This window comes from Oncorhynchus masou, chromosome 6 (genome assembly GCF_036934945.1).
Source record: "Oncorhynchus masou masou isolate Uvic2021 chromosome 6, UVic_Omas_1.1, whole genome shotgun sequence".
Classification (NCBI taxonomy): Eukaryota; Metazoa; Chordata; class Actinopteri; order Salmoniformes; family Salmonidae; genus Oncorhynchus; species Oncorhynchus masou.
In genome coordinates, this window is record NC_088217.1 from 39,197,725 (window position 1) to 39,223,237 (window position 25,513).

At 44.2% G+C, this 25,513-nt stretch overlaps 1 protein-coding gene across 1 annotated transcript; it reads right to left on the reverse strand.

Annotated features, from left to right (window-relative positions):
- LOC135541109 (leucine-rich repeat-containing protein 38-like) lies at nt 1–25,513 on the reverse strand. The gene is made up of 2 exons (XM_064967227.1): nt 24,012–25,513; nt 1–490 (listed from the first exon to the last, which is right to left on the reverse strand). The coding sequence occupies exons 1-2, from the start codon at nt 24,637–24,639 to the stop codon at nt 243–245; spliced, it is 876 nt and encodes a 291-aa protein (XP_064823299.1). The 5' UTR covers nt 24,640–25,513; the 3' UTR covers nt 1–242.

Consider the following 25,513-nt stretch of genomic DNA (forward strand, 5'->3'; position numbering starts at 1 on the left):
AGTATAATTCATACTGGGACATGTTTATATATTTTTCACACCTTGAGAGGACAATATCTCCTGCAATATCAGGGCTCTTATAAAACCCCACAATCCACTGCAAAATGTGCCACTAAAACAGTCTATCTCTCTTCCAGTTCTCTACCAGTGTGAGGCGGAAAGTTGTTGTTGGGTAGCAGCCTGGTCTCAAGGTTGAACCAGATGAAGTGTCAGTTCAGGCATGCTCTGGGGCTAAGACAGTCTCACTCCTCACTCTCCTCCTCATCTCCCTTAGAGGTTTTGCTTGTACGCTGGAAACAGTGGACAATGGAGGCCAGGAAAAAGCTGGTCATGATGGCCACTACAGACACAGAGATGCCGGAGAAGATGATGATAAGTAAGTCTGTTAAGGTAAGGGTGATCTGGCACTCCCGGAAGCTGTCCTGTGAGAGCTGGCTCAGGGACACCTGTCTGCCATCCATGGGTAGTGAACACTCTATGCCCTCCACTCCTACAAGGGGACAAAGAAGAGGGATATGTTTAGGACCAGACAGAAAACCCAACAATAGAGCCCCCATGATCATTATCATCATGTAAACAAACCGTTCCTCTGGCAGAAACTATTATATTAACCTTCACAAATAACATCAACTCTAGAGATTTTGACCTCTAGATGCAATAACTTTTGTTATTCCAAGACACATTTTTTTTACGTCTTCTTTACTAAATGGAATGTCTGGATTATTTTCAAATTCTATGAATTATGATCCTTGAGGTTAAATAGAAGTCAATTAACCAGATAAATCACTTGTCATAACCTCTGGTTTTTATTTACGGCATTGCTGGAACAGCCGGAAGGCAAGGAGCACCTTCACTGAACTCATCTCAAGATGTAAGCATTATAAATCGGTCTGTCATCCTCGCCAGTGTCCCAGTTGCTATGACATATTACCAATCATACAGAGGCTCTATGAAACCATCAATGACCACCATAGCTGAGGGAAGTAGGGGTGCTGGGGGTGCTGCACCCCCCGATAAATTGAAATAATTTTGCTAAAATTAGGCTGTAAAAAAATAATTTCCCCAAAAATGATATAATTCCAGTCTGAACAAGCATAACTAAAATACTACACCAGAGATCATATTTTAGCTACAGTTGATCAATAGCTTCTAAAGAATAGTTTTATCACAAGCACTTACAGTCAGTAAAACCGCAATTTGGGCAGCATGTGCGCCAAATATAGAACAGCTTGTTACGTTGTAGCCATCCACAGAAGGATTTTGGAACCTCTAACCCTGGCACTTTGGCACTTCAACGCATGGGTAGACTAGCAGACGGCTGCCAGTCCTGACTATTATTGGTTGTGGCTGTCAGTTTGCCTTTCACAAATGTAGGTCTACTGTTCGGAAAGCAAATGCCTACTGCTGAAAAGAGAAGACTAATCTGTCTGTAGAAGCTAACAAAAAATTCCCAACAACTTTTGAACAATTCTGAGCTAACAGTTTTTCAAAGTAGTTTATCTTGAGCACATCAGACATCACGGGTGAGTAGCCTATGCATCTTCATCATTGGGTGACTCAATGTCACTGGAAAGTTTATTTTGTAGCCAGGGTTTCCGTTAGGTGCTGGATAAGTGACTGGGAAGCTTGAAATTGATCAGACATGTGAGAAATGTACCTGTCATCCATGACCTATAAGGGAGTCAACCCACGCAGCCAGCACCATCAATAAATGAGGGCTACTGGCCAAATGTCTTTAAAACAGCCTATAACATATTACAAAAACACAATTTATTGTTTTTCGATGTGTAGCATAAGCAGAACTCTATAGCCTATTGTTTTATTGGTTTATAATATAATACTGTCCACTTTACGGTTCAGCTGTCAGAGATTTGAGCACTAATTGCATCAGGGCATTGCATAGGTATATAGGCTTAGGCGTCCGCTGTATAATATTAATACAAACAAATATATATAAAGGAAGTGAAGCAAGTTTAGGCCTAGTCCCAGAGAGAGATAGAGGAGGGAGAGATAGAGATATGCATAATGCTAAAATACCAAGATGCATTTCTTTATCCTTGTCAGATAGGCTACTGTGTCTGCTGTACAGATATATGTGTACAAAGGAGACAAATGTGTTAATTTCTGATCAGAATGTTTTTTTTATAAAGATAAGCATTATATTGTTTAGATTATAGGAGCAAATTTGGTAGACCTAAAGCATTCTTCCTCACCTTAAATTCAACTGTTGGAGTCAGTTGGAGCGCTGGTGCTGAACCAATGCTCTTAACCACTAGCCATGGTTTATAGGAAAATACGAGCACGATATTATATTGTGGCAAACACCACATTACAGTTGGAGCTTAATTTGGCCAAAGAAAATGTCTCAGCAGAATAAAACAAACACATGTGAAGTGATTCAAACCTTTTTAACAGGCAATTACCAAGAAAGGCTGGTGCCTACAGTACAAAACAAATTAAAGCAATAGGCTAATAACATTTATTTTACAAAAGGCCTACTTATAATCTTAAACTAATTACAGAGCACACAATTAAAAATGCAGATTGAATTAATTTATCCAACAAAAATGTCTCAACAGAGTGAAACAAAACACATTTAGCTTATTTAAAGAACTGGCAAGATTAATACATATACAGTGGCAAGGAAAAGTATGTGAACCCCTTGGAATTACATGGATGTCTGCATACATTAGTCAAACATTTGATCTGATCTTCATCTTAGCCGCAGCAATAGACAAACACAGTGTGCTTAAACTAATGACAAAACAAATTATTGTATTTTTCTTGTTTATATTGAATACATCATTTAAACATTCACAGTGTAGGTTGGAAAAAGTATATGAACCCCTAGGCTAATGACTTTTCCAAAAGTTAATTGGAGTCAGGAGTCAGATAACCTTGAGTCCAATCAATGAGATGAGTTTGGAGATGTTGGTTAGAGCTGCCTTGCCCTATAAAAAGCACTCACAAAATTTGAGTTTGCTATTCACAAGAAGCATTGCCTGATTTGAACCATGCCTCGAACAAAAGCGATCTCAGAAGACCTAAGATTAAGAATTGTTGACTTGTATAAAGCTGGACAGGGTAACAAAAGTATTTCTTAAAGCCTTGATGTTCATCAGTCCACGGTAAGACAAATTGTCAAACATTGAGAAAGGTCAGCACTGTTGCTACTCTCCATAGGAGTGGCCGTCCTGCAAAGATGACTGCAAGAGCACAGTGCAGAATGTTCAATGAGGTTAAGAAGAATCCTAGAGGGTCAGCTAAATACTTACTGAAATCTCTGTAACACGCTAACATCTCTGTTGACGAGTCTATGATACGTAAAACACTAAACAAGAATGTTGTTCATGGGGGGACACCATGGAAGAAGCCACTGCTGTCCAAAAAAACATTGCTGCACGTCTGAAGTTCGTAAAATAGCACCTAGATGTTCCACAGTGCTTCTGGCAAAATATTCTGTGGACAGATTAAACTAAAGTTGAGTTGTTTGGAAGGAACACACAACACTATGTGTGGAGGAAAAGAGGCACAGCACACCAACATCAAAACCTCATCCCAACTGTAATGTATGATGGAGGGAGCATCATGGTTTGGGGCTGCTTTGCTGCCTCAGGGCCTGAACAGCTTGCTATCATCGACAGAAAAGTTAATTCCTAAGTTTATCAAGACATTTTGCAGGAGAATGTAAGGCTATCTGTCTGCCAATTGAAGCTCAACAGAAGTTGGGTGTTGCAGGACAGGACAACGACCCAAAACACAGAAATAATTCAACAACAGAATGGCTTCAACAGAAGAAAATACATATTCTGGAGTTGCCCAGTGAGAGTCCTGACCTGAAATCGATTTAAAATGCTGTTTCATGACCTTGAGAGTGGTTCACAAAAGACATCCTAAAAATATTGCTGAACTCAAACAGTTTTGTAAAGCGGAATGTCCAAAATTCCTCCTGACCATTGTGCACATTTTTTACCAGCCCTACAACAAAAAATTCCATGTGTGGAATTCCTAAAACCTGGTCTGCTATGTATGTATGTATTTATTTGTGTGTGTATGTGTGTATGTGTGTATGTGTGTATGTGTGTATGTGTGTATGTGTGTATGTGTGTGTGTGTGTGTGTGTATGTGTGTATGTGTGTATGTATGTATGTATGTATGTATGTATGTATGTATGTATGTATGTATGTATGTATGTATGTATGTATGTATGTATGTATGTATGTATGTATGTATGTATGTATGTATGTATGTATGTATGTATGTATGTATGTATGTATGTATGTATGTATGTATGTATGTATGTATGTATGTATGTATGTATGTATGTATGTATGTATGTATGTATGTATGTATGTATGTATGTATGTATGTATGTATGTATGTATGTATGTATGTATGTATGTATGTATGTATGTATGTATGTATGTATGTATGTATGTATGTATGTATGTATGTATGTATGTATGTATGTATGTATGTATGTATGTATGTATGTATGTATGTATGTATGTATGTATGTATGTATGTATGTATGTATGTATGTATGTATGTATGTATGTATGTATGTATGTATGTATGTATGTATGTATGTATGTATGTATGTATGTATGTATGTATGTATGTATGTATGTATGTATGTATGTATGTATGTATGTATGTATGTATGTATGTATGTATGTATGTATGTATGTATGTATGTATGTATGTATGTATGTATGTATGTATGTATGTATGTATGTATGTATGTATGTATGTATGTATGTATGTATGTATGTATGTATGTATGTATGTATGTATGTATGTATGTATGTATGTATGTATGTATGTATGTATGTATGTATGTATGTATGTATGTATGTATGTATGTATGTATGTATGTATGTATGTATGTATGTATGTATGTATGTATGTATGTATGTATGTATGTATGTATGTATGTATGTATGTATGTATGTATGTATGTATGTATGTATGTATGTATGTATGTATGTATGTATGTATGTATGTATGTATGTATGTATGTATGTATGTATGTATGTATGTATGTATGTATGTATGTATGTATGTATGTATGTATGTATGTATGTATGTATGTATGTATGTATGTATGTATGTATGTATGTATGTATGTATGTATGTATGTATGTATGTATGTATGTATGTATGTATGTATGTATGTATGTATGTATGTATGTATGGTACTATGCACATTAATCCCCATCTCAAAACATCTTCCTGTGGCTGTGATGACAACACATTGTGGATTTCAAGGTTAGTTTTCACTCATCCCATTCATTTTAAGGGAAGAACAAACCATTGGTCTTTTTCCATTGTAACGTCATTAGTCTGAGTCCCAAGGTTACACGAGCTGTGGATCATCGCCTCACTGAACCAATTTGTTAACAGTGACTAAATATTTAAAGTGCCATTGACATGCCCTGTGCTGTGCTGATGGGATAACATTACGTGAGACGAGAGAGCTGGCTAGTTCACAGGCTGTTGTAGTTCCACTGGTTCTACCTCTGCAAATGGAAGGCTTTTAGCTATGCGCTATGTGAGAGAGATTTTCAGGTGGCTTGGCTGCACAACTCCCAAAACTGAACAGAATAAAATGCTATAATGTATTTTGGCAACTTCAAACAACCTTATCATGCTACGCACTTACAATCCAGGATTTCATTGCCAGCTGAGCTATTACTGCCTTCGTTTTTTCGTATGCTGTCGAGAATAGCAATGCAATGTGATGAACAAACAAGCCTCTTGACAATTGTTGCTGAAAAAATGTTGGTTGACAAAACTACGTTGTTAAACAGCTGATTTATTGGTTTAATTAGCTCATGTATTGTGTGCTTAATTACAATCATGGCTGTTTATGAAGGAGCTGATCGTGGACTACAGGAGACTGCAGAGAGAGCACTCCCCCATCCACACTGACAGGGCCGCAGTGAAGGTCAAAAGCTTCAAGTTCCTCAACGTGCAGGTCACTGAGGACATAAATTGTCCTCAGTGACGTGTCTCAGGAGGCTGAAGAAAGTTGGCTTGGCTCCTAAGACCGTCTCAAACTTCTACAGATGTACCATCGATAGCATTCTGTCGAGCTGTACCACCGCCTGGTATGGCAACTGCACCACCCGCAACCACAGGGCTCTCCAGAGGGAAATCTACAGCACCCTGTGTCACAGGAAGGCCAAGACAATCATCAAGGACCTCAGCCACCTAAGCCACAGCCTGTTCACCCCGTTACAATCTAGAAGGCAGAGACAGTACATGTGCATCAAAGCTGGGACTGAGAGACTGATAAACAGCTTCTACCTCCATCAGAATATTAAACATTCATCACTAGCCGGCGTCCACCCAGTACCCTGCCCTGAACCTTAGACACTGTTACTAGCCGGCCTCCACCCAGGACCCTGCCCTGAACCTTAGACACTGTTACTAGCCGGCCTCCACCCAGTACCCCAGCCCTGAACCTTAGACACTGTTACTAGCCGGCCTCCACCCAGTACCCCAGCCCTGAACCTTAGACACTGTTACTAGCCGGCCTCCACCCGGTACCCCAGCCCTGAACCTTAGACACTGTTACTAGCCGGCCTCCACCCAGTACCCTGCCCTGAACCTTAGACACTGTTACTAGCCGGCCTCCACCCAGTACCCAGCCCTGAACTTTAGACACTGTTACTAGCCGGCCTCCACCCAGTACCCAGCCCTGAACCTTAGACACTGTTACTAGCCGGCCTCCACCCAGTACCCTGCCCTGAACCTTAGACACTGTTACTAGCCGGCCTCCACCCAGTACCCCAGCCCTGAACCTTAGACACTGTTACTAGCCGGCCTCCACCCGGTACCCCAGCCCTGAACCTTAGACACTGTTACTAGCCGGCATCCACCCGGTACCCTGCCCTGAACCTTAGACACTGTTACTAGCCGGCCTCCACCCAGTACCCTGCCCTGAACTTTAGACACTGTTACTAGCCGGCCTCCACCCAGTACCCTGCCCTGAACCTTAGACACTGTTACTAGCCGGCCTCCACCCAGTACCCAGCCCTGAACCTTAGACACTGTTACTAGCCGGCCTCCACCTAGTACCCTGCCCTGAACCTTAGACACTGTTACTAGCCGGCCTCCACCCAGTACCCAGCCCTGAACCTTAGACACTGTTACTAGCCGGCCTCCACCTAGTACCCAGCCCTGAACCTTAGACACTGTTACTAGCCGGCCTCCACCCAGTACCCAGCCCTGAACCTTAGACACTGTTACTAGCCGGCCTCCACCTAGTACCCTGCCCTGAACCTTAGACACTGTTACTAGCCGGCCTCCACCCAGTACCCAGCCCTGAACCTTAGACACTGTTACTAGCCGGCCTCCACCCAGTACCCAGCCCTGAACCTTAGACACTGTTACTAGCCGGCCTCCACCTAGTACCCTGCCCTGAACCTTAGACACTGTTACTAGCCGGCCTCCACCTAGTACCCAGCCCTGAACCTTAGACACTGTTACTAGCCGGCCTCCACCCGGTACCCCAGCCCTGAACCTTAGACACTGTTACTAGCCGGCCACCCAGTACCCTGCCCTGAACCTTAGACACTGTTACTAGCCGGCCTCCACCCAGTACCCTGCCCTGAACTTTAGACACTGTTACTAGCCGGCCTCCACCCAGTACCCTGCCCTGAACCTTAGACACTGTTACTAGCCGGCCTCCACCCAGTACCCAGCCCTGAACCTTAGACACTGTTACTAGCCGGCCTCCACCTAGTACCCTGCCCTGAACCTTAGACACTGTTACTAGCCGGCCTCCACCCAGTACCCAGCCCTGAACCTTAGACACTGTTACTAGCCGGCCTCCACCCAGTACCCAGCCCTGAACCTTAGACACTGTTACTAGCCGGCCTCCACCTAGTACCCAGCCCTGAACCTTAGACACTGTTACTAGCCGGCCTCCACCTAGTACCCAGCCCTGAACCTTAGACACTGTTACTAGCCGGCCTCCACCCAGTACCCTGCCCTGAACCTTAGACACTGTTACTAGCCGGCCTCCACCCAGTACCCTGCCCTGAACCTTAGACACTGTTACTAGCCGGCCTCCACCTAGTACCCTGCCCTGAACCTTAGACACTGTTACTAGCCGGCCTCCACCCAGTACCCAGCCCTGAACCTTAGACACTGTTACTAGCCGGCCTCCACCCAGTACCCAGCCCTGAACCTTAGACACTGTTACTAGCCGGCCTCCACCTAGTACCCTGCCCTGAACCTTAGACACTGTTACTAGCCGGCCTCCACCTAGTACCCAGCCCTGAACCTTAGACACTGTTACTAGCCGGCCTCCACCCGGTACCCCAGCCCTGAACCTTAGACACTGTTACTAGCCGGCCACCCAGTACCCTGCCCTGAACCTTAGACACTGTTACTAGCCGGCCTCCACCCAGTACCCTGCCCTGAACTTTAGACACTGTTACTAGCCGGCCTCCACCCAGTACCCTGCCCTGAACCTTAGACACTGTTACTAGCCGGCCTCCACCCAGTACCCAGCCCTGAACCTTAGACACTGTTACTAGCCGGCCTCCACCTAGTACCCTGCCCTGAACCTTAGACACTGTTACTAGCCGGCCTCCACCCAGTACCCAGCCCTGAACCTTAGACACTGTTACTAGCCGGCCTCCACCCAGTACCCAGCCCTGAACCTTAGACACTGTTACTAGCCGGCCTCCACCTAGTACCCAGCCCTGAACCTTAGACACTGTTACTAGCCGGCCTCCACCTAGTACCCAGCCCTGAACCTTAGACACTGTTACTAGCCGGCCTCCACCCAGTACCCTGCCCTGAACCTTAGACACTGTTACTAGCCGGCCTCCACCCAGTACCCAGCCCTGAACCTTAGACACTGTTACTAGCCGGCCTCCACCCAGTACCCAGCCCTGAACCTTAGACACTGTTACTAGCCGGCCTCCACCTAGTACCCTGCCCTGAACCTTAGACACTGTTACTAGCCGGCCTCCACCTAGTACCCAGCCCTGAACCTTAGACACTGTTACTAGCCGGCCTCCACCCAGTACCCTGCCCTGAACCTTAGACACTGTTACTAGCCGGCCTCCACCCAGTACCCAGCCCTGAACCTTAGACACTGTTACTAGCCGGCCTCCACCCAGTACCCAGCCCTGAACCTTAGACACTGTTACTAGCCGGCCTCCACCTAGTACCCTGCCCTGAACCTTAGACACTGTTACTAGCCGGCCTCCACCTAGTACCCAGCCCTGAACCTTAGACACTGTTACTAGCCGGCCTCCACCCGGTACCCCAGCCCTGAACCTTAGACACTGTTACTAGCCGGCCACCCAGTACCCTGCCCTGAACCTTAGACACTGTTACTAGCCGGCCTCCACCCAGTACCCTGCCCTGAACTTTAGACACTGTTACTAGCCGGCCTCCACCCAGTACCCTGCCCTGAACCTTAGACACTGTTACTAGCCGGCCTCCACCCAGTACCCAGCCCTGAACCTTAGACACTGTTACTAGCCGGCCTCCACCTAGTACCCTGCCCTGAACCTTAGACACTGTTACTAGCCGGCCTCCACCCAGTACCCAGCCCTGAACCTTAGACACTGTTACTAGCCGGCCTCCACCCAGTACCCAGCCCTGAACCTTAGACACTGTTACTAGCCGGCCTCCACCTAGTACCCAGCCCTGAACCTTAGACACTGTTACTAGCCGGCCTCCACCTAGTACCCAGCCCTGAACCTTAGACACTGTTACTAGCCGGCCTCCACCCAGTACCCTGCCCTGAACCTTAGACACTGTTACTAGCCGGCCTCCACCCAGTACCCTGCCCTGAACCTTAGACACTGTTACTAGCCGGCCTCCACCTAGTACCCTGCCCTGAACCTTAGACACTGTTACTAGCCGGCCTCCACCCAGTACCCAGCCCTGAACCTTAGACACTGTTACTAGCCGGCCTCCACCTAGTACCCTGCCCTGAACCTTAGACACTGTTACTAGCCGGCCTCCACCCAGTACCCAGCCCTGAACCTTAGACACTGTTACTAGCCGGCCTCCACCCAGTACCCAGCCCTGAACCTTAGACACTGTTACTAGCCGGCCTCCACCCAGTACCCTGCCCTGAACCTTAGACACTGTTACTAGCCGGCCTCCACCCAGTACCCCAGCCCTGAACCTTAGACACTGTTACTAGCCGGCCTCCACCTAGTACCCTACCCTGAACCTTAGACACTGTTACTAGCCGGCCTCCACCCAGTACCCAGCCCTGAACCTTAGACACTGTTACTAGCCGGCCTCCACCCAGTACCCAGCCCTGAACCTTAGACACTGTTACTAGCCGGCCTCCACCCAGTACCCTGCCCTGAACCTTAGACACTGTTACTAGCCGGCCTCCACCCAGTACCCCAGCCCTGAACCTTAGACACTGTTACTAGCCGGCCTCCACCCAGTACCCTGCCCTGAACCTTAGACACTGTTACTAGCCGGCCTCCACCTAGTACCCTGCCCTGAACCTTAGACACTGTACTTTAGTCAGATATGTTTCCCTATAAGCTAAACAAATCAAATCAAATCAAAGGGTAGTGGGTGGAGGCCGGCTAGTAACAGTGTCTAAGGTTCAGGGCAGGGTACTAGGTGGAGGCCGGCTAGTAACAGTGTCTAAGGTTCAGGACAGGGTACTGGGTGGAGGCCGGCTGGTGATGAATGTTTGATACAAAGTGTCTTTTTTGCTTGAAATGCATTTTTATAGTTGTCTAATATAAGCTCTGTAGGCCACTGGTTAGTCACCGACACTGACACACTTATTGACTCCTGACCTCTACACTGTCATCGCTGTATAGTTGACCATATCCCTTTCTTCCCTCAATATTGTTGCACAGCACAGGCTATTATCAACACTGTTTAATAATCAGAACCCCTAGCAAAGGTATAAAATGAGAACTGCATTTTTCTCCTCAAACATGGTTGGCGGCTTGAAAGGAGAACCGTATATACAGTAAATAAATTGCCTCTTTACACTGGGATGAAAAATCTAGACATATCGATGCAAATGTCAACTCCCAGGTAGTCAGAAAGGAAGCCTAGAGGAGGTGGGTGCATACCATTGCCACATGCCAAAGCATGCACTCACAAACGCTTTCCCACGCTCTCTCACAGATAGCCCAGATTGTAGCAGCATGTTCTGCTGTCAACATTACAATCCACTCTGCTTTAGAACTTGCCATCTATGCAGTGTGGCATAATGCTGTTTTTTATATTTTTTTATATGTTTCATAAACTTAAGGGTCAAATGATTATGTTACATCATCCACCATGTGCTCCACCCATTTAAAAGTGTCACAATGCTGTTCTGCACAACACTTTGAAGTGCATGACCCCAGTAAAACTAGCTGTCACCATTGGCGTCGGCTAATGGGGATCCTAGTAAATCAAATCAAATCAAATGACAACTTACTTAGGCTTTTATAATGGGATTACATGGTCAGATGGAAAGTTCACATGGACAGCCAAAGAAAATGTATAAAGAGGCTGCATATCAATTCAACTCATATCAATTCAACTCAAAGTCGAGAGGAGTTGGGTATAGTTTTGGGAATCTTATGCATTGCTTATGCCAGCTGTGTTGTCCACTTAAGTATGAGATTCATGGCCTCTATTTATATTCACACCACACTTTAAATGGCAAACTCATCACCCAGGAGACCCAGCCTTAGGCTCTGAGATGGACCTGTTTCTCTGGCCACTCAGTCCTAGCATCACCCTACACAGTGATTAACGAGATTGGAGATCAAAGTTTGCCTAAAAAGTTTGTTTAACAGGGTCCTGTTAGAGTTACTGATATTAACTTTATCCTGCTCCCTGTGGGGCAAGACGACAGGCCCCATTTCCCAGCACTAAATGAATCCCTGCTCAGCTGACAGTGGATATTTTTAATCTGTACTGATTATCCAGTGGTTTAACATGTTATTTTAAACATTATGCAGGAAACCACAGACACTTTTTCGGTATGTGGAAATTACTGAAAATGGGTGAAATCAGTTTACACCGAAAACAATAGGCCTTAATTATTTTTGAAATGGAGCAGTATTATGGTATTATCATTTATTTAAAGCAACAATCAGCAGTTGAAACAATAACAAAACGTACTGTTTTGGTAAAAACTAAGGGATTGAGCTGGAGAAATGTAACAACTATCAATAGTTTCATAGTTTTAACAATGTTTTGAGGCTATAGAGGGTTTGTTGACATTTACTTTGTTTACAAACACTGGAGTAAATAAAAAACGCTTGTATTTTGGGTTATGATGGGGGATGAGATTTTAACTAAGTTCATCTAAGTTATATTCTTCAAGAATCAATGGGTACATATTATACATTAATCAGTCTAAAAATGGATGTAGCAACTGTAGATTGCCGCTTTAATAGAAAAAATGCCAATATTTGAACACTGTGCCCCAAATATTTGAACACTGTGCCCCAAATATTTGTGCAATTTACTGTACATACACTAAGCTTCAGTGGACCCCTGTTACACAAATCTTCCCTATTATATCATTCGGACACGATAATTCTGACTGGGACGATCTCCAAAATACTGTCTGTCTCTGAGACAAACATCCTAGTTTGTCTCAGAGACAATCCTCCTTTAGTTCCTGTCTGTCACAGGCTCTGTAGTTTCTTGTGACAGACTGATATGATTTGGTTCTGGGATTACAGTCTCTGCAACTGGCCTCTAAACCTTAAACCACAAAGGTATTATGTGCAGATGTTACAAGACAGAACAGCTAGCCTCTTGAGCTAACATCCGTTTTGCACTGTTTTGCTATGGGCTTATGGACATTGGCTTTCACCTGAACATAACACTTTCAACTCATATTATGTAGTACAGAATAAAAGTATAATAGACCACATACAAATATGATGATATCATAGTGAATTCTTGACCTGCGACTGAACGAGCCGTTTCATACTTTATAATATGTCTATATGTAGTTCAAATCAAATCAAACGTTATTCGTCACGTGCGCCGAATACAACAAGTGTAGTCCTTAGCGTGAAATGCTAACTCACAAGCCCTTAACCAACAGCGCAGTTCAAGAAGAGTTAAGAAAATATTTACCAAATATATTCAAGTAAAAAATAATCAAAAGTAACACAATAACATAAAAATAATGAAGCTCTATACAGGGGGTAGTTAGTAAGTTAGTGTGCGGAGGTACGAGTTAGAAGTAATTTGTACATGTACCGTAGGTAGGGGTGAAGTGACTATGCATAGATAATAAACAGCGAGTAGCAGCAGTGTACAAAACAAATGGAGGGGGGGGGTCAGTCAATGTAATAGTCCGGTGGCCATTTGATTAATTGTTCAGCAGTCTTATTGCTTGGGGGTAGACTTTTGGCCATACACTTGGCGCTCCGGTACCGCTTGCCATGCGCTAGCAGAGGAAACAGTCTATGACTTGGGTGACTGGAGTCTCTGACAATTCTATGGGCTTTCCTCTGACACCGCCTATTATATAGGTCCTGGATTGCAGGAAGCTTCGCCCCCAGTGATGTACTGGGCCGTATGCACTACCCTCTGTAGCACCTTATATGCCGAGCAGTTGCCATACCAGGCGTTGATGCAACCGGTCAGGATGCTCTCGATTGTGCAGCTGTAAAACATTTTGAGGATCTGGGGGCCCATGCCAAATCATTTCAGTCTCCTGAGGGGGAAAAGGCTTTGTTGTGCCCTCTTCACGACTGTCTTGGTGTGTTTGGACCATGATAGTTTCTTGGTGTTGTGGACACAAGGAACTTGAAGCTCTCGACCCGCTCCACTACAGCCCCGTTGATGTTAATGGGGGCCTGTCCGGCCCGCCTTTTCCTATAGTCCATGGTCATCTCCTTTGTTTTGCTCACATTGAGGGAGAGGTTGTTGTCCTGGCACCACACTGCCAGTTCTCTAACCTCCTCCCTATAGGCTGTCATCAGCAAACTTAATGATGGTGTTGGAGACATGTTTGGCCATGCAGTCGTGGGTGAACAGGAAGTACAGGAGGGGACTAAGTACACACACCTGAGGGTCCTCGGTGTTGAGGATCAGCGTGGCAGACGTGTTGTTGCCTACCATTACCACCTGGATCCAGTTGCAGAGGGAGGTGTTTAGTCCCAGGGTCCTTAGCTTAGTGATGAGCTTCGTGGGCGCTATGGTGTTGAACGCTTCAATGAACAGCATTCTCACATAGGTGTTCCTTTTGTCCGGGTGGGAAAAGGCAGTGTGGCGTGCGATTGAGATTGCGTCATCTGTGGATCTGTTGGGGTGGTATGCGAATTGGTGTGGGTCTAAGGTTTCTGGGAGGATGCTGTTGATGTGAGTTACAATCAGTTTTAGGCTATCCAAAATCTTTAACCTTTTTATTACTTTACCCAAAATATCATGACATTAGTGCAAGTCAAAATGTATGACATTTGTGAACATCTAAATCAACATTTTGGGCATTTATTCAACGTGTCCACCCTATCGACAAGGAGACGTTGTTTTTGACAAAATTACTTTTGTAATTTGTCATTTGTAAAAAAATAAATAACGTATTTTAGGAAGTGTGTAGGTTGCATTCTTTATTGTACAGCTATGAAAGTTATATATTTAGAACTGCCTGTTTCATAGGAATCCAGTGTCATGTCTGTGTGGTGAGCAAGTCAACCTAAAGAGCTGCTTTTCTAAGGACCGCCACTTTGACGTGAAGTAGATGACCAAATTGATTGTAATGACGCAGCCAACCACTAGAGGGGGCCATAGACACGTTTGTTCGACAGAGAGGCCTATGAGTGTCCTTGAACTGTCACATTTTTATTGTTCTGACTTATAAAACTGTGGGAAATTAATCAAATAAGTAATTTAAACATTATATCAGTAATTACCAGTAAATCTAGTGTCTGAAATCGGCCACTGTAGTCTTAACAGGCTAGTGTATCAAATTCTCAATCATTGCCAGAGCTATATCTTATTTCCACCAATTCTTTTTATTTTTTTATTTCACCTTTATTTAACCAGATAGGCTAGTTGAGAACAAGTTCTCATTTACAACTGCGACGTGGCCAAGATAAAGGAAAGCAGTGCGACACAAACAACAACACAGTTACACATGGAATAAACAAACATACAGTCAATAATACAATAGAAAAAGTCTATAGTGTGTGCAAATGAGGTAGGATAGGGAGGTAAGGCAATAGATAGGCCACAGTGGCAAAATAATTACAATATAGAAATTAAACACTGGAGTGATAGATGTGCAGAAATGAGTATGCAAGTAGAGATACTGGGGTGCAAAGAAGCAAAATGAATAACATAAATAACAGTATGGGGATGAGGTACTTGGATGGGCTATTTACAGATGGGCTATGTACAGGTGCAGTGATCTGTAAGCTGCTCTTACAGCTGGGGCTTAAAGCTAGTGAGGGAGATATGAGTCTCCAACTTCAGAGATTTTTGCAGTTCGTTCCAGTCAACGGCAGCAGAGAACTGGAAGGAAAGGCGGCCAAAAGAGGAATTTGCTTTGGGGGTGATCAATGAAATATACCTGCTGGGGAGCGCGCTACGGGTGAGTGCTGCTATGGTGGCCAGTGAGCTGAGATAAGGCGGAGCTTTACCTAGCAAAGACTTATAGATGACCTGGAGCCAGTGGGTTTGGAGACGAATATGAAGCGAGGGCCAGCCAACGAGAGCATACAGGTCGCAGTGGTGGGTAGTATAAGGGGCTTTGGTGACAAAACAGATGGCACTGTGATAGACTGCATCCAATTTGTTGAGTAGAGTGTTGGAGGTTATTTTGTAAATGACATCCCCGAAGTCAAGGATCGGTAGGATAGTCAGTTTCACGAGGGTATGTTTGGCAGCATGAGTGAAGGATGCTTCGTTGCTAAATAGGAAGCCGATTCTAGATATCATTTTTGGATTGGAGATGCTTAATGTGAGTCTGGAAGGAGAGTTTACAGTCTAACCAGACACCTAGGTATTTGTAGTTGTCCATATATTCTAAGTCAGAACCGTCCAGAGTAGTGATGCAGGACGGGCGGGCAGGTGTGGGCAGCGATCGGTTGAAGAGCATGCATTTAGTTTTACTTGCATTTAAGTTGAAAATGCAAGTTTTACTTGCATTTCCGTTGGAGACCACGGAAGTAGAGCTGTATGGCATTGAAGCTTGTCTGGAGGTTAGTTAACACAGTGTCCAAAGAATGGCCAGAAGTATACAGAATGGTGTCGTCTGAGTAGAGGTGGATCAGATATTGGTGAGTAATAGCCATAGTCTATTACTGCTATCGCCATAAATACAGTATGGGCCTCAAGAGTAAGGTGCACCAATATATAGTCATCCAGAATATGATACAGCTAGAAACCAATCCGGTTGGCCAGCATGCACAGGTATGGGCAACCACACGGTTATGTTACAGCTCGTGTTGCCTCGTGATGGATTACAATCAGGATTACAGCCAGCCTTGGGAATAGTGGTATCCATTTGTATCCAAATTCCTGTCTCCTGGGTGATTGATCTATCTGGCTGTCGTAGGCTGATTTTGGAGGATTGTCTCTCCTCCCACTACAACACAACAGTGGCTGTCGTGATTTATTCCAATGTTGATAGCAGAAGAGTGAGAATCATTAGATTGACACATGGCATAAAGGCAATTATCTCATAATTCTTAACTAAACTGTGGAATGGATATACATGTATTTTCTATTACTCAAAGACAATCACAGAGAAGAAATCAAAGAAAAATAAGAACAGCAAGTCAGAGGGAGATAGAGAGTGGGAAGAGACAAATAGAGATAGAGTAGAGTGTCTGAATGAACAAAGTGACAACCCTTCATGTGACAGCGAGGCCAAGTGTGAGTCATTCAAATCAGGAGGGGTTTACCTTTTGCACAGGGACTCAGTGATCTCATAGTCACATGGGGATACTCTCAGCACAAACATTTAGCATGGCTCATTCAACACACATGCGTACATAAAACAGACACACAATCCACAGCTGTAAAAAGCACTAGCTTGATCTTTCTTTTCTCAGAATGATATACTTGCCATTTAGACATCTATTACTCATAACGTAGCACTTTTTTGATTGCTTGCTAAGCAATACACTTCAATGTCAGCTTGAATTCATTCAACGTTAAATAAATATTAAATGGCCAAGGTCAAATGCACTCTCTTCTCAAGTAAGTGAAATAATACATTTTCCCTGACGTCCATGCCCGAGGCAAAGACAGTTGATGATTTTGTAATGTAATGCAATGTTAACTCCGTACTGAATATAATATGAGACAGTGATGTGGAAGGCCAGTGAATTCACAGTGATGTCATATTTACTGCTGCTCATGCAGTGTGGTAACAGCTCTCTGTGGAGTAACCTGATAGGCTGTGAAGTAACATTTTGACATTGACCCTGTCACATGAGCTGTGGATCATGAGCAGTGTTGATAGCTGTCTTATTAGGCCTCAGACACTGGCCCACGGGACCCATGGCAGCTAGGCCGCCCTGCCCTGCTTTGGCCTGCCCTGTGGATGACTGTGGTTCTTGTTACCCAGCTAGTCACTGTGGTATCAGCCTGGTCTTATAGACTAGACGTAACATAGTAAATATAACTCCAGGGCACTCAAATTGTGTGATATGTTACGTTTGGTAAGGTTACTTAAAATTATACTTCTGGATTTTGGCAAGTCGGAGTCAAATGAACTCGTGGATACCATTTGTATGTCTCTGTGTCCAATAAGAAGGAAGTCAGAGGTAGTTTTGCGAGCCAATGCTAACTAGCGTCAGCGCAATGACTGAAAGTCTATGGGTATCTACTAGCACTAGTTAGCAACTTCCTTCAAACTGCACACAGAGACATAAAAATGGTATCCATGAATTCATCTGAGTCTGGGGAAGTAGATAAAGGGTATCATTGCCAAAATCCTGAAGTATACCTTTACCTTTTAGGGAAAAACTAAGGAAGGGTGGATGGGTAGACATATAATGTGAACATCTAGCAACCAAAAGGTTGCGTGTTTGATTCTCACCTTGGACAACTTTAGTATTTTAGCTAATTAGCAATTTTGCAACAACTTACAAATGTTTTTCTACTTTGCAACCACTTAGACTGTTAGCTAACCCTTCCCCTAACCCTAACCTTAACCCTTTAACCTAACCTTAAGCCGAAACTAACCCTATCCCCAATCCATAAGACTGCTAAATAGCTAATAGAATGGCTACACGGTCTATTGGAGTTGACCCTTGTATACTATTTTTGCACTGTCTTTATGCACACTCACAGGACTCTACACACTCACGCACACTGACACTCCAACACGCACATAACATGCTCGCACATTTGCACTGACTCTACACACATGCAAACACAAGCACATACAATGATCATTTACGCTGCTGCTACTCTGTTTATCATATATCCTGATCCCTAGTCACCTTACCCCATACATACAGTGGCTTGCAAAAGTCTTCACCCCACTTTTCTTATTTTATTGCCTTACAACCTGGAATTAAAAGTACTCTTTTGTGGTTTGTATCACTTGAGTTACACAACATGACTACCATTTTGAAGATACTAAATATTTTTTATTGTGAAACAAGTCTCTTGGGGTATGTCTCTATAAGCTTGGCATAACTAGCCAATGGGATATTTGCCAATTCTTCAAGGCAATACAGCTCCTTCAAATTGGATAGGTTCCGCTCGTGTACAGCAATCTTTAAGTCATAACAAAGATTCTCAATTTGATTGAGGTCTGGTCTTTGACTAGGCCATTCCACGACATGTAAATGTTTTGCCTTAAACCACTCGTGTGTTGCTTTAGCAGTATGCTCAGGGTCATTGTCCTGCTGGAAGGTGAACCTCCATCCCAGTCTCAAATCTCTGGAAGACTGAAACAGGCTTCCCTCAAGAATTTCCCTGTATTTAGCACCATCCATCATTCCTTCAATTCTGACCAGTTTCTCAGTCTCTGCCGATGAAAAACATCCCCACAGCATGATGCTGCAACCACCATTCTTCACTGTAGGGATGGTGTTCTCGGGGTGATGATAGGTGTCGGGTTTGCACCAGACGTAGCATTTTCCTTGATGGCCAAAAAGCTCAATTTTAGTCTCATCTGATCAGAGTACCTTCTTCCATATGTTTGGGGAGTTTCCCACATGCCTTTTGGCAAACAACAAACGTGCTTGCTTATTTTGTTCTTTAAGCAATGGCTTTTTTTCTGGCCACTCTTCCGTAAAGCCCAGCTCTGTGGAGTTTATGGCTATGGACAGATACTCCAATCTCCGCTGTGGAGCTTTGCAGCTCCTTCAGGGTAATCTTTGGTCTCATGGTTGCCTCTCTGACTAACAGGAGAGGCAACAAAATAGGAAAAACGCCAAGGGTGATGAATACTTTTGCAAGGCACTGTATCTAGCTCTATCAGTCCAGTATCCCTGCACATTGTAAATGTGGTATTGGAACTGACCTGTTTGGAGAGCCGAGCTAACGTTCGCCACCTAGCTTACTTTGGCATTAGCGTGAGCCACCTTCACCACCTAGCTAACATTAGCCACAATATATTGGAATTGGTATCATGTCATACGTTTTGCAATTTTGTTAATATATTTTACAAATTGCAATTTGTAACATCATACGAAATGGATCATACGAAACAAATGAATACTTACCATACAAAACCAAACTTATCATACTAATTGGAGTGTCCCAGATTTACATGTACTATGTTACCTGAGTCCAGGTTGGTGCTATAGAACTGTGTTTCTCTAAATGATACATGTTCCTCCTTAACCCAAGAGCTCTGGAGACAGCAGTGGATCATGTTGACACTCATTCCCTGATAAAACATTTAGGCACCTGATTGATGGCAGACAGGCAGACCTGCGCAAAGGAACGTCCCCCAGAAGAGTGGACTGACAAACATCTGATTACAAAGACTGTATCCTTGACAGGTTTATGCAGAGAGGTTGACAATTGATTTGCACGTTGGTAATCTTTACATATTATGCAGATGAATATCTGTTATTACTCATTTTACAACAGTTACATTATCTACTGACTGTCTATGGGGATCCACAGTCAATTGGGACTACATCAATATGTATAATTAGATAATATGTGTCTTGGACATCTGTCAATTTGGTTTAAAAAAAAGTCATCTGGACAGTGACCCTTTTAATCCATAAAAGCCCAACATATTTGGCATTTACAACACAGTCAACACAGTTACCCAATCAGAGTTACCCAAAGATTAAGCACAATGTATGCTGCGTGCAGTGCAGTGGACTGGTACAATATAGTATGTCTATCACATGGGAAATCAGCATGTGAGAACAGGCACAAACAGGTCTGGAGCATGTCTACACTGCTGCTGCTAAAGTAATGCTGAACAGGGTCTAATCCATGATAACGGGATTAGGACAGAAGAGGAGATTCTTGGGTGGTGATTTGAGAAGGATTTGATGGGTGGAGGAATTTGTCTATATTTTCATTATTCCATGTTTCCATGACCACTCTATGGTAATATAAACTGACTGTTGATGCTGGTTGTGCATCAATCCTAACCATTACCATTTGGATTCAAGGGTGTTGATGCATGTTGATGAGCTTATCAAGTCAGCCTTGTTCTATAAATTACTGTCCATCCTTTACTGTAGGAGTAGTGGTGGTCAACAGACCTACCCCCAAACACAAAAACAGATGCACACATGCACTCAAGCGTACACGCATGCACACACACAAACACACACAAACTCACACAGACACACACACTCACTACTCGTGAATCAGGTCCGGTCATAATACTCAATACAATTTTGGGTGGTTTGAAGTTTTCACACCAACACATCTGTTCAGCAAGAGCAACTTGTTATTGTTAGCATTGTGTAGGTGTGTCTGACTCTAATCTATCCTTGGAACAGATTCTCTATGTGTGGTTCACAACAATTCCTCCAAAATGTGAGCAGTTGAGAAGAGACTGGTTGAATCATACACAGATTTTCAGATACCCTGTTCCAATGAGAAATTACATTTACCTGAAAATGCATTTGGAGCTTCAGCCAGGGACATGAAATCATAAGTTCTCCTTTGATTTCGAATGTACAGCTTTCTTAATTTTACCCATATGCATCAACAACATTTCCTCCTTTTAATGAGCACAGAGGCAGTCTCAGAATAATACTGCACCCCTGTGCTCTACGAATTTCCTACTTGCAAATGCATTCATCAGTATGTACTGTATCACGCATATGCCCAGTGCTGATGCAAACTGCATAGTGTTCTTCAGGTCTACTGCTAAATAAAGCTATAAAGTCTGTGTGTGAGTGTGTGTGTATGTTTGGTTGATGATGCTAAATAGAATAGGTCACTATGGTTTATTAATAGTTAGCAGTTGGTTTTGCCTCCCAGCCAGGTCACACAACAAACACTGATTTGAATGTAAATACATTACATGAGGTGAGACGCTACACTGCTAACTCAATATGAGAGTGCATCTCGGGGCCCAGTTGGCAGGTATGCCAGAGGGGTTGCCTGACTGGGCCAATGGCCTGTTATTTGTTGCTGCTGATGTGTGCTTTTCCAGCATATCTAATAGAATTCATTACAGCCTGCAGTAGATAACACTGAGGACAAGTGATGAATGCATTTGCAGCTTCTTACCAGGGGGAATGAGATATTCCTGCCAATTTATCAACTTCTCTTTCTCACACAGACCCAACTTTTTGCGGATGCTTTCTTATTGAGGAGTAGGAGGGAGACAAACAAGGTTGACAATTGCATGGTACAGCACTAACTAAATGTGTGAGAATGTTTTTGTTAGTTGTCAGCAGTTTGCAATGTCCACCCACTGCTTGTGTCCACACAAGCCTCTACAAAACATAACTACTTGCATTCCTATGATTTAAAAGGAAAGAAGTAAAGTTACAAGAGATTTCTGAATGGTGCAGCGGTCTAAGGCACTGTATCGCAGTGTTGCAACATCACTACAGCCTGGGGTTCAATCCCAGGCTGTAGTGTTATTACCGGCCGTGACCGGGAGTCCCATAGGGTGACGCACAATTTGCCCAGCGTTGTCTGGGTTAGGGGAGCGTTTGACTGGGGGGGCTTTACTTGGTTTATTGCGCTCTAGCAACTCCTTGTGGAGGGCCGGGCGCCTGCAGGCTGGCTTCGGTCGTCAGTTGAACAGTGTTTCCTCCAACACATTGGTGCGTCTGGCTTCTGGGTTAAGAAGCGAGTGTTAAGAAGCGCAGTTTGGCAGGTCATGTTTCGGAGAACTCGTAACTTGACTTTCGCCTCTCCTGAGCTCAATGAGACAAGATAGTTATCATGAAATGAAAAACAGGGTAAAAAATAAAGAAGTAAGGTTATGTGATCATGATGTTAATATTTACATTAGCTCCGTACACAGACATAATGGATAGGATCCCTGGGCTTTTAGCAGTTTTACCCACTTTGCCTGAATGCTAGATTGTATTAGTTTATCTTAGTAATACTTTCTCCATCAATCACCGGAAGAAATCATATTTTTAAAAGGATAAAAGCCTATTTAGGCTTTTATGGGACGATCTTTGTCCTTACATTGTGTTGATGTCCCATGTTTATGTAGATCGTCATCTAATGCCCCCCGTGGAATGACCTTGGCAGCTGTGCACGCTTATTTATGTACTATGTCTATTGGTTCATATGCCCACTTATGTATTCATGATGTTTATGCTGTGAATCTTGGAATTGAATACTGTGCACATGTGCAGTATACTGTACATCCACAGATGTCATCAGTGTATTACCACATTCATCAGGGGTTATTTTAGCAGACCTGAACTATTTGACCCTTCATGCAAATATTCAAACATAGTGTGCTGTATGTTAGTGGATTCTATATATTAACTGGTGGTCTATACACAGTCTTGCTAAAAATGATTATCATGAATAGATGTCCTCTGCGTTTTCAAGGACAATATCTAAATAATATGAAAATAGGTTGTCAAGCAAACAACATATGGCTGTCCTATTGTTAGTAGCTCCAAATACAACGATTGGTGATTGGAGTAATGTGGAGTAAATTCTTAAAGTGACGAGGTTGTAAAATGTGAAACTATTGAATTGCTACAGAGTAGGCTACTGTGAATCCCGTAGTCTGGGATTTGTTATGTTTCTATCTTGAAAGAGTGGAAGAAATGAACATCTCCACAATTGGGCTATGTTTCCTTCTGCATTACTAACACATGAATCCCAGAACAATAACCTCTGGGTTTGGATGGTCAGTCTAATCATCTCCATGTAAGCAGATGTTACCCTTTGTGGGATACACACTCCTGTGGGAGAATTGTCATCCCCTTTGTCTTTTGTTGTTTTCCAGATTTGCGTGCCTGAGACACAGAGAGAGAGAGATGGGGCCCACGCCAACACATCAATGCCGTAATTTTACCTAACTAACCCAGGCAGAAACACAATGGTGAAGGACCCGATGGCCTCCAGCCTCCACCACCAGGAAGGAGAGAGGAAGGGCTTGGATACATTGGTCATACAAACAGCACTCACTAATTGATTGATTTAGCACAACGTTAATAGACCACCGGCCTGAGGAGAGAGGCAGGTGTTTGGCATGGACAGTACACTCCGCACACAGCCATGGCAACGTCTCATGCTCAAGCAGAAAACGTGAGGTGTTGGTTATCTGTTGTTGTGTTGCTGCTGTGGGTGAAGCTACAGACAGTCTGTTGTGTAATAAATCTGAGACCATCCCCCTGAAGGTCTCCCCCCAGAGCTCGTCTCTCATTCTCTTTCATTACTCTCACTGGCACTGTGGGTTTAGCCAGGAAAGAAGGAGGAAGCCAAAATTAGAACAGACGAAGAGGTTCCTCTTTCTACTGGGAAAATATAAATAGAACACACAGCAATAGCATGGCAGAACATTTGCTAAGATAATATTTTCTTAGTGTTGCACGGCTTTCCTTTTTATTTAGGTCAAGCAAGCTGTAAGCAAAGTAGCATCCCCTGACGAAGCCACTTACCATTTGGAAGCTTGTGACTGTTTTCCTCCAGCCATGCAAACAGGTTGGCAAAGTTGCAGTTGCACACCCAAGGGTTGCCCTCCAGCCTCACCACCCGTAAAGAGGGCAACTGGCTCAGCGCCCCCACCTGAAGGCTAGACAGGGCATTACGCTCCAGCTCCAGTTCACGCAACGAGGTGAGGCCCAGGAACGCGTCCTCGTTGACCATGCTCAGATAGGGGTTGTTACCCAGTCGAAGTTTGATCAGGCTACGGGACTGCCCAAAGGTGCCCGAGGGGATGTCAGTCAGGTTGTTGCTGCCCAAGTCCAGAAACACCAGCCTGGAAGAGGTGCTGAGGGTGCCCGGCTCGATGTGGGACAGAGCGTTGTTCCGCAGGTCCAGGTAGACCAGGTCAATGTAGAGCACTAGGAAGTCAGAGGGAATGTGGGGGATCCAGTTGTCAGACAGAAGGAGCCTGCGTACGTCCAAGGGGATCTCATCAGGAAGACGGGTGAGTCCACGGCCGCTGCAGTCCACAGTGTGGGGATCCGGGCACAGGCAGCTCGCTGGGCAGTTTTCCCCCTGAGCCCGTAAGACAGAGGACAGCAAGACGAGGAGAGGCTGGAGCCAGCAGACACATGGCAACATGGTCACCAGGGTGAGCGCAGAGAGGAGGAGTGGAGACTTGGGGTGAGGAAGAATGGGAAGGAGTGTCGGGAAAGAGAAGGGGGCGTGAGGGTCAGAGGTCAGGAGATTAGGAAAGGGGAGGGGAAGGGGAAGGGGAGAACGAGAGGGGAAAAGGTGGGATCAATCCCTCTGCAGGAGCATCTTGACGTTCTTGAGATGAAAATCTGAGAGAGCTCCGGCATCGAGCAGCGAGAGAGCAGCCTCGAGCGTTGTCCAAGAGATCATGTAGCAAGCTGCTGGCTTTGAAGAAGCTAGGGTAGGGAGATAGCAAGCAGTGAGAGGGAGACAGCGAGAGTAAGGGTGAGAGCTTTGCAGAAAGAGGAAGGTTACTTAGCTGGGGTAAATGGAAATTGGCAAAGCAGGAACAGAGCAACATTAGAGGCACAGACAGGGAGAGGGAGGCTGAGGAGGGGGCTCTGTCTGCCGGGTTAACCCACAGTCGGTCTTGGGGGATTGATTGAGGAGGACACATGGGTCTCTGACACAAAAGGATACGCGCTGGGGTGATTCAGTCTCAGGCAGATCAAGTGAAGAGTGAAATTGTTGCATCTCTCCATTTGTCTCTGGTATCTGCGTGGAAATGCTTGTCGATCTGCCTGCTGATCTAAGAGAGACAATCGCACAGTAACACAGCTGAAGTGAATAGTTTTTTTAAATTCTGTCTCTACCTCCCTGTGCTCTGCTCTGCCATTCGTCGGCAGAGCAGAGCTAGATAAAACACTCCCCAGCTGGGTCCCGACGCTCTGTTGCTATGGAGAGAGAATCCAAATATCCGTGGAGGAGTTATATTCAAGCAGAGGACAATCCTGAATTTAGCACAGTAGCAGTCAATCGA

Coding starts and splice junctions, on each gene's coding strand:
- LOC135541109 (XM_064967227.1), bottom strand. CDS start 24,639: ATGTTGCCATGTGTCTGCTGGCTCCAGCCTCTCCTCGTCTTGCTGTCC. Junction 491..24,011: donor CAGTCACAAGCTTCCAAATG/GTAAGTGGCTTC, acceptor GTCCCCTTGTAG/GAGTGGAGGGCATAGAGTGT.